At 56.3% G+C, this 9528-nt stretch overlaps 1 protein-coding gene across 1 annotated transcript; it reads right to left on the reverse strand.

The window, feature by feature from the left end:
• Positions 1–4171: 4171 nt before the first annotated feature.
• Positions 4172–8688, reverse strand: CYP2D89 (cytochrome P450 family 2 subfamily D member 89). The gene is made up of 9 exons (XM_001502856.4): positions 8339–8688; positions 7472–7643; positions 6623–6775; positions 6371–6531; positions 5856–6032; positions 5536–5677; positions 5121–5308; positions 4522–4663; positions 4172–4424 (listed from the first exon to the last, which is right to left on the reverse strand). The coding sequence occupies exons 1-9, from the start codon at positions 8525–8527 to the stop codon at positions 4246–4248; spliced, it is 1503 nt and encodes a 500-aa protein (XP_001502906.3). The 5' UTR covers positions 8528–8688; the 3' UTR covers positions 4172–4245.
• Positions 8689–9528: the final 840 nt, after the last annotated feature.

A 9528-nucleotide genomic window follows, 5' to 3' on the forward strand; every position in this document is an offset into this window, starting at 1 on the left:
ATGATATGTCTAGATGTAAATCTCTGATTTTATCCTACTTGGAGTTGACTGGGTTTCTTGGATGTATAGATCAATGTTTCTCATTTTTTAGAGTACTCAGTGTACAATATTTCTTCCAATATTCCTTCTAGCCCTTTATCTCTCTCTTCTTCTGCTGGGACTCCTATTATGCGTATGCGGTCTGCTTCATGCTGCCCCACAGGTCTCTGAATCTCTGCTCATTGTTCTTCATTCTTGTTTCTGTTCCTCAGCCTGGATCAGCTCAGCTGAGCTGTCCTCATGTTCACTGATGTTTCTTCTGCCTGTTCAAATCTGCTCTTGAGTTCCTGCAGTGAACTCTCATATCAGTTATTGTACTTGTCAACTCCAGAATTTCTACTTGGTTCCTTTTTATAATTTCTGTCTCATTATGCATAGTCTTTAATTAATGAGACATCATTCTCCCACTTTCCTTGATACTTTATGCAAGGTTCCATTTAGTCCTGTGAACATATTGGATTAGCTGATATGCAGTCTGTGTCCAGCAACTTCACTGTCAGGGACAGTTTCCATTGACTGCCTTTTTCCTGTAAATGGGCCATGCTTTCTTGTTCCTTTGCAAGTACTGTAATTTTTTGTTGAAAACCGGACATTTCAAATAAGATAATATGGCAACTCTGAAAATTAGATTCTTTTTGCTCCCCAGGGCTTGTTATTTGGGTCAGTTGTTTCTTCGCTTAGTGACTTTTCTGATCAAAATCTGCTAAGTCTCTATTCCTTGTATGCGGCCACTGAAGTTTCTATTCAGTTAGCTTGGTGATCAACTAATGGTTGATTAGAGATTTCCTGAAGTGCCTGGAAACAATAACTCTCCCAGGGTTTGCTGTACAGAGTGGCTCTCTGTGTTCTGGGACGTGATTTCAACACTCAGCTCTAGAGTTTAAAACCTTCCCTCTGCCCTCATTTCCCGCTTGCACAGAATCTCAAGGTCAGTCAGAGGTGAGAGCTTAGGGCTGCCCAGACTTTCCTGAATATACACACAGCCGCACACAGCCCTACACATATGCATGGCCTCTTGGATTCCTAGGAATGTGTCAGAGATTTCAAAGCCCCTGTGGACACTTCATGCCCCAGCTTCTCCTTTTAAGCTTGGTAGTTAGTGTATCATTTGCCCCAACTGCTACCCATTGCTCAGGCAGCTTTCCTTTTGAACTGTGGCCTCTGGTTACTTTCAACCCACTCTCCTGAGGAAAAGGCTGTTTGCACTCAGGCAGCTTGCAGGGCAAAAACACACAGCCCTGCACACTGGGGCTTCCAGGGAACTCCCTTCCCAGTAAAGTAGTGACAATTATTTGAGAACGAGACTTTTTGAAAATGCTCCAGAGCCATGTGCTCCCTCAGGAGGCCTCCCCAGGAGTGTGAGTGGTTATTTTCAAGGCTGCTGCTGAGCTGGAGAGTGGAGGATAGGACCAGACAAGTGGAAATGCCACAGAGCTTGCTGTTCATTCTGAGATTCAGCCATCTGCCTTGACAAAAGTGCTCCTGAGTAGCCATGAGTTTTTGGTTCATTCCCAGACTTCTGAAAAAGTATCTGGTCACTTTGACAGTTTTTTCATTGCTCTTCTGGAGTGGCCAATATTCAGAGTTCTGCCGTTTGCTGATATCACTATGCTCCTAAGGAGTGTTTATGAGACCTTAGATGTCTCAAAATGTCTCTATTCACACCTGATTAATACTTCAGCTGGGTATAGAATTCTAGATTGAAATAACATTCCCAAAGTATTTTAAAGACCATTCTCATTGTCTTCTACCTCAGGGATTGGTGTTGAGAAATTGGCTGCTACTAGAATTCCTAAAACTGAGACTTCTTTCTTCTTTATAACTCTGTAAGTCCTTATGTTCTTGTTATGGTCACCCTGGAAAAGCAAGAAAGACACCTCCACTCAAAATTTGATTTGGATGTGGACTGATTACAACATCCCTCACCAAGAAGGCATGAAAGGCATTGCTACATGCATCATTGAGGTCTCCGGACAAAGCAGGACTGACCTTTCAAGCAGGTCCAAAATGGCTTGAGAGAGCCAGGAAAAGAGACTGGCCTGGATATTTACTGTGATTTGGTCATGGGCTTGGGTGAGGCCTCACTTGTGTGGGTAGCAGCTTAAAACTCTGGTAGGGATCAAATGAGAGAGCACTAGGGATTTATCATCAGCTTGTCCAGATGTGAGGGACAAGGGAAGAGATAGAGGTGATGCTTAAAAGCTGTCAGAGTCGGGGCTGGCCCCGTGGCTGAGTGGTTAAGTTCGCGCACTCCGCTGCAGGCAGCCCAGTGTTTCATTGGTTCGAATCCTGAGCGCGGACATGGCACTGCTCATCAAACCACACTGAGGCAGCGTCCCACATGCCACAACTAGAAGAATCCACAATGAAGAATATACAACTATGTACCAGGGGGTGTTGGGGAGAAAAAGGAAATAATAAAATCTTTAAAAAAAAAAAAAAAAAAAAAGCTGTCAGAGTCAAACATAAAAAAATGGAGGCACATCCCTCAGAGTGGGGAAAAAGTCCAATAGGAAGATGACCTGACTTCCTGAATGAGCCTCTCTTGCCTCTTGCTTCCTTCCTGGTTGGCAGGAACTCAAGGCCAGTCCCCGTGGGCTAAGAGAATACCTAGCTTTTATTGATGCCGACCAGTTCCCCTGCCATCAGGGGACCCCTGGCTCTTGGGAAAGGTCCTCCCAGCAAGAGATCCAGAGGGTCTGCTTGTTTGTGCTTTTCAGAGGCCTCTGAGGTGGAGAGCTAGGAGGAAAGCCCCGTGGGTAGGGTCCCCCAGCTCCTGAGGAACGTGTGGCTGGCTGGTTCCCAGCCTCTGACATCCCCAAGACTGAGAACCACGAATGACAAAGTATCAATAAATCCATAGAGTTGCTGCTTCTGCAGACTCACCTGCCTCGTCTCTGAGGCCTCATGTCTTCACAAACCCAGTGTGATCCCGTCCACACTCCCTGTCCTGACAAGCTGCAGAAACGCCTCCTGCTGCCACCAAGCCCTGACACAACAGTGGACACTCTGGAGAGGCTGAAGGGATCCTTTCTGGCCCTCAGGCTCAGTACCAAGGGACACACCAAGTTCCCTGAGTCCTGAGAGCTGGGAGCTCCCTGTCATAAGGACAACTGGGAGACGCTGGTGGAACCCCTGTCAGGGATGCTGTTGGGTGGGGTCCTCTGGCAACAAAGGCCTGGAGCGGCTGCTTCTGCCCTGAGTGTTGGTGGTCCCTAAGATGTTACCTAAATGCACCAGGGGATCTGCCCAAGACTCAGGTAAGCAGACAGTCATGAGAAACCCTTGGGCACTGCCCGTGTGCTCAGTCCAGAGCCAGTCAACTGTGGGGGTGGAGACAGGTGGAGAGAATGGCAGTCCCTGCCCTCCAGCCGGGCTCCAGGCTAACAAGGTCATCGGTGAAGAGCTCATCCATGGGCTCATTCCCAGCCCCTGGCCCGGCCACTCAGAGGAGGCTGCCCTGGGTCAGAGCCTAGACAAGTGTCCTCCTCCAGCTATGGCCTGTCCGGGAGGCAACTCCTACTGAGCAGGGACCTGGACACGAGCATCCCTGAGGGACTGGGAAAGGGGGACCATCCTATCTTGGGGTGACCGAGAGGCTCAGGGAGGTGCTAACTCCTGGACTGCCACCAGGCTTCCCAGGGAGGACACTGGCACCTGAGAACTGAGCCTGGGTGCTGACCAGCACATCCCTTCCTTCTATCCCTGAGTTCCCTACCTATTGGGGTGTCATAGATGAAGGGGGGTAGCAGACTTGACGGTGCTGGCTGAGCTGCTGGCACGTGGTCAAGTGGGTGGAGTTGGGCCAGAAATGTGGGCATCCATGCTGAGTGAGGCCTTCCCCATCCCCCCTAGGTCCTCACTGATGTCTCTGAGAAGCTGATTCCAGCCTTTTTCGGCAAGAGCCAGGATCTATGTGTATATTTGTCACTAATTTGAGCAGCCAGTGTTGGGTCTCCATGGGTCATTAGGGGGTAAGCTGTCACCTTCGAAGCCTCAGTATACCCTTCTCTCAAATGGGGTCAAATGCCAGGTGAGGCTGGATCAAGGAGGGGTAGGAACTGGCCATGGGGAGGCTGCTGAGGCTGCATCACTGTCAGGGGCTGCTCAGGGGGCCCAGGTGGGACTCAAGCCAGGTTGGAGCATCATACTTTATTGTACATCAGGGCCTCCATGAGGAGTGGGCTGGGTGCTTGCCGCCCCCCTCTAGCGGGGCACAGCACAGAGCTGGTAGGGGGCCGGGGTTACCATGGAGCCAAAGACACCATGGTCGCTGGGGCGGGGCTGCCCAGCGGGCACCGAGAAGCTGAAGCGCTGCAGGAGGCAGGTGAAGAAGAGGAAGAGCTCCATGCGGGCCAGGGGCTCCCCGAGGCACGAGCGGCGGCCTGTGGGTGGGGATGGGGGTCAGCGAGCCTGGGGGCCTGGGCTCCACGCCTCCAAGACTCCCCAGGAGGGGCAGCGAGCCGGGCTCCCCACAGGCACCTGCTGAGAAGGGCATGAAGGCCTCCTGCTTGACGAAGCGGCCCTGGGCGTCCAGGAAGTGCTCGGGGTGGAAGCGGAAGGGCTTCTTCCAGACGGTCTCGTCCTTCAGCACCGATGACAGGTTGGTGATGAGCGTGGTCCCCTGGCAGGAGATGCCGGGCATGGGTGGTTGTCTAGGCTGGAGGACTCCCTGACCACTGCCACTAAACATGCATGGGCCACACTCTCTGCCTGGCATACACCTGGACTCTTTCAAGTCAGTCTCAGCCCAAGGAGCTTCCAGGCACCCTCTTTCTCCCAATGGCAGGGCCAAGTGACCTGCCTTCCATAGGTGCCCTCACTGCCACCTGTCCCTCCATGCATGGCTTCTCCAACACATTTTGGCACATTTTAGTTTGCCCCCCCCCCCACCTCCCCTGACTGGGGCTCTGAATGGATGGGGCCAGTGCTGCCTCTGCTTCATCCCCACACTCGCCCAGGCTGGACAGCTGGTGCCTGTGCAGGTGAGGATTAGGGGGACTGGGTTCACCTATTGGCCATGCTGGGGCTCCCAGGGGGCAGGTGGGGCTGAGCTGGGCTGAGGAGGGCCGCAGGCCTACCTTGGGAATGAGGAAGCCCTGCACTTCAATGTCACGGGACGTCATGTGGGGCGCACCCAGTGGGATGATGTCCGCAAAGCGCTGAACCTCGTGGACCACGGCCATGGTGAAGGGCATGCGGGCCTGGTCCCCCATCTCTGGTCGCCGCGCCTGCCCTATCACCTCATCGATCTCCTGTTGGACACGGCCTGCACAGACAAGCGTCCCCACAGTCGTCAGAACCCAGGGGGCTGCACCCCACCCTCCTCCTGATTCCTGTGCAGGGGCTGTGCCCACATGGAGGAGAAGGTCACTCTGATCTCTGAGCCAGGGCCCAGCTCTGCTCAGAGCTCCCAGTGGTGAAACCAAGCTCAGGGCCCCTGGCTTGTCCCTCTCCTCTCTGTCCCATCCCACCGGGCCCCCAGGCTGGGCTCACGCTGCACATCCGGGTGCAGGATCATGAGCAGGAGGCCCCAGGCCAGCGTGGTGGAGGTGGTCACCATGCCTGCAGGAAACAGGTCGGCCAACACCAGGCGCAGATTCTCATCATTGAAGCTGCTCTCAGGGTTCCCCATGGCCTGGGCCATGCAGAGAGGGTGGGCCCAGGGGCAGAGGGAGGAAGTCCCCACATAGCCTCCCATCTGCACCCATCAGCCCTGGTGCCTGATCACTGGGGGATACACAGGCCTCACCTTGCTTGGGCTTGTGTCATGGGCTCTAAACCCACCATCCATGTCCCTGTCCCTGGTACCTCACCTTCTCCACCTCATCCAGGAAGGCATCAGTGAGGTCTCGGGGAGGCTGTGCCAGGTCCCGGGTCTTCCTGTGCTCAGCGATCAGTTCATCCAGCAGGGCCATGAAGGCCTTATGCCCTGGAAAGACCTTGGCAGGCAGCCCCGGGATGTGCAGGAACATGGGGATGGCGTTCAACACCTGTGCGGGCCACAGATGTGAGACCCACAGTTCCCTGTGCTCAAGTGTTCACCCCCACCCGTCAGGTCCCAGCTGCCTCCAGGGTGTCCCCACTGGTGACCTGGTTCCTCCCTAAGTGTGGTCTTAGACACTCACCTGGCCTGGGCCCCAGAAGGATAAACCTAAAATCTACATCTCATGGGTTCCACTGAAGGAGGTAGAGGTTCCTTAGCTCCCTCCTGGGCCCGCTGACCCAACACCCCTCCGTACAAATTCTCCTCCGCGGAGGCCCATTGCAGGGCGGAGGCCCCTCCACGGAGCTCGCCTGCAGGGCTCCTTGGCCTCCTGTAGCCTCGCACCTCTGGCGCGAAGCCGGTCTCCTCTTTCAGTAAGTCCTCTGTAAGGTCCAATAACCTAAGGAAGCGCGGGTCGTTGTAGTCGAAGCGGCGCCCGAAGGTCAGGGAGGCGATCACGTTGCTCACCGCTTTATTCAGGAGGGCGTCAGGGCTGAAGGGCCGTCCTGGGAGGGGACGGTGCAGGTCAGGGGGTCGCCTCCATCTCCTCTTCCCCAGCCTCCATCCCTGTCTCCTGGCTCTCAGCCCAGCACTCACCGGCCTGGTCATCGAAGGCGGCACAGAGGTATGAGGCCTCCTGGGTCACCCACTGCTCCAGGGACTTCTTGCCCAGGCCGAAGTTGCGCAGGGTGGACACGGAGAAGCGCCGCTGCTCCCGCCACGTCTGCCCATAGCGCGCCATGACCAGCCCTGGGGACGGGTGGGAGGACGTGGGTGTGGCTCGAGTGTGCCCTGACCCCGCCTCTTGGCGTACATCTTGCTCGCGGGCTCGGCCTGCCCTTTGGTCTACGCCGGGAGTAAGATCCGCTTCCCGCCCTTGTTCACACAGCTCCGCCCCATTCGGTACAGGCCTCGCCCCCTACCCTGCGCATACACCGCGCCCCTTGCTTCGCCCACATTAATCTCCATTCCTCCCAGCCAGGCCACCAAGTCCCGCCCACTTTACACCCTCTTCTGGCTGGGGACAGGTCCCACCCTCTGTCTGCCAACGCTGCTCGCCAGCTCTCCCCACTGGGGCCAGGTTTTGACCCCTAGCTTGGCTCTGCCCACCGTGACCCCCTTATGGTTCCAGAAAGGTCCCGGCCCGCCCCCTGCCTCGCCCACACTGACTCTGTCCTCCTCGTTCCCCGCAACCCGGCCATACCCTATCAGCTCCCAGTGGCTAGTGAACCTCCCACCTCTCTGTGAGGCCCCGCCCTCCGCCCCTCCCGCACCCACGTCCCCAGTCTTGGCACAGGCTCCTTCTTCCACCTGCCGCCACTTCAAATTCTCTGTCCCTTCGTTGCACCACACGTCCGCTACTCTGTCTCCATTTGGCCCCGCTGGGTCTCAGATCACGGCGAGCCTAGTGCCCGCCGGCCCGCGATCCCCTCCTTCTTAGCTTACCTTCCGAGCGCGGCCCAAAGCCCAGGTGCTCGAAGATGGGCACAGGCGGACGGTCCGAGGTGTCTTCGCTGCGGTGCACCAGCGCCTCGCGCATGGCCGCCAGCCCATTAATCACGACCGCGGGAGTCCAGGCCAGCTGCAGGCTGAACACGTCCCCGAAGCGGTCCCGCAGCTGCAGGCCAGGGTCAAGGGCATTGGACAATCCTGGTCCCTGCCAGGCTGCTGGACCCAGTCTCTGGGCCCTAGCCTTGGGGGACCCTTGGGCCATCAGCTGTAGTGAGTGCAGGGACTCTATCTGGCCTCTTGATGCTAGAGGTCACAACCTGTATGGTTGAGGACCTCACGTTGGATCAGACCACCCAGCTATGACTTTGCAGAGGTCACCGAAATTGTCAGTAGGCCAAGTTAGCATCCCATTTTACAGGTAAAGAAACCAAGGTTCAGAGAGGTGAGCAGTGAGGCCCAAGGTCTCACAGCAGAAAGGATTTAAACGAGGTCACTGTCCCCTCTCAACTTCAATTTCCCGATTTCAATGGGGCTCATGACCAGACTCCTCTCCCCCAATCTCAAGACCTTTCCCCCAGATGTCATGAGAAGGGACTCAGGCTCAGATAACTTAAGCTCTGTCCCACTGCATCCCAAACTCACTGCCAAGGCCCACCCCTCCACGTCTTTGCCCTCTCTACCTTTGATTGGAAATTCAAACTGTCCCCCAGGCCCTGCCCAGCTACCCTCCCCCAGGAGGCCTCTCACACCTGCCTCCTCCTTTCCACCAGCTCCTTGTCCAGCCTGTGGCTTCACCACCACCCGCTGTCTGATGCTACGTGGGGTCCCCAGGGCCTCTGCTGCCACCCCCACTTTCCTCACCCGAGTAAAGCTGCAGCGTGGATCCTGGAAGTCCACCTGCAGCAGGTTGCCCAGCCCAGGCAGGGGCATGGGGCCTGGGGGGTAGCGTGGGGCCCAGCGTTGGCGCCGGTGCATCAGGTCCACCAGGAGCAGGAAGATGGCCACGGCCACAGCCAGGAGCCCCAGTGTCTCCCCGGCCAGCAGTCCCATGGTTGCCTCGGTGCACACTGGGCTCCTCCGGATACACGGGCACCCCTCGCCACAGCAGGCACCTCGGGCAGGCCAAACAGGGCTGTGTCACAAACCGTGAGGGTTTGCCCAGCCAGGTCCCCTAATAAAGCAAGCTGAGACTGGTCTTTGCTCTCTGCACTGAGTCAACAGGTTGGGAAGACTGTTCTGCCAGGGGGTGCAGGGAGGGGCCGGGGAAGGTCAGGAACAGGGGTGGCACAGAAGTCCTGACCCTGCTGCCCTCCGCACGTGCTTATCTGGGCTGTGGGTGGAGAGAACAGAGATGTCCCAACCCTGAGCCTGACTCCCAGCATTGTACAGGCTCCAAGGAAGAACCAGGGGTCTTTGGACTTGATCCTGCCACCCACCTGTCACATTATGCTCACCCTCCCTAATGGGGTCACAGTCTCGTCCCCAGAACACATCCTCACCTCTCCATATCTCACCTGCCTCCTCCCGAGTGACCTACACCCCCTAGGTCTGTACTGGCCCTGGCTGTGGGGAGGTCACAGGATCAGAGGGACAACGGGGGGTTTGGGGGGGAATGAAGTTCTCGGTGTCCCTCACTTCACACCAGTACACTCAATACACACAGACACAGACCACACACTCACAAAACACTCACAGGTCAGACACTCCACACATGCTGACAAAGTGACACACAGCACAGGCACACACACATTTACACACCCACAAACCCACATACACACACATTAATACTTGCACCACTTATACACACACACACACGGAGACCCAGCATCAGGGCACCTGTTCTCAGTGGTTGCCTGGAGCTGATTCCCCCGACCCCCTCCCCTGCCCACCTGTGGGCTCTGGCAGCAATGCCGAGGACCGGCATGCAGCTGGCTGCTGGCTCAGCTTCCTCGGTTTCCACCTGGTCACAGCCGTTACGCCTTTGAATCTGGGGGTGGGGGGGGCAGCAGGGTTGGTTTCAGAGCTCCCTAGTCACCCAATCAGCCAGTTCA

Source organism: Equus caballus, chromosome 28 (genome assembly GCF_041296265.1).
Source record: "Equus caballus isolate H_3958 breed thoroughbred chromosome 28, TB-T2T, whole genome shotgun sequence".
In the NCBI taxonomy this organism is placed as follows: Eukaryota; Metazoa; Chordata; class Mammalia; order Perissodactyla; family Equidae; genus Equus; species Equus caballus.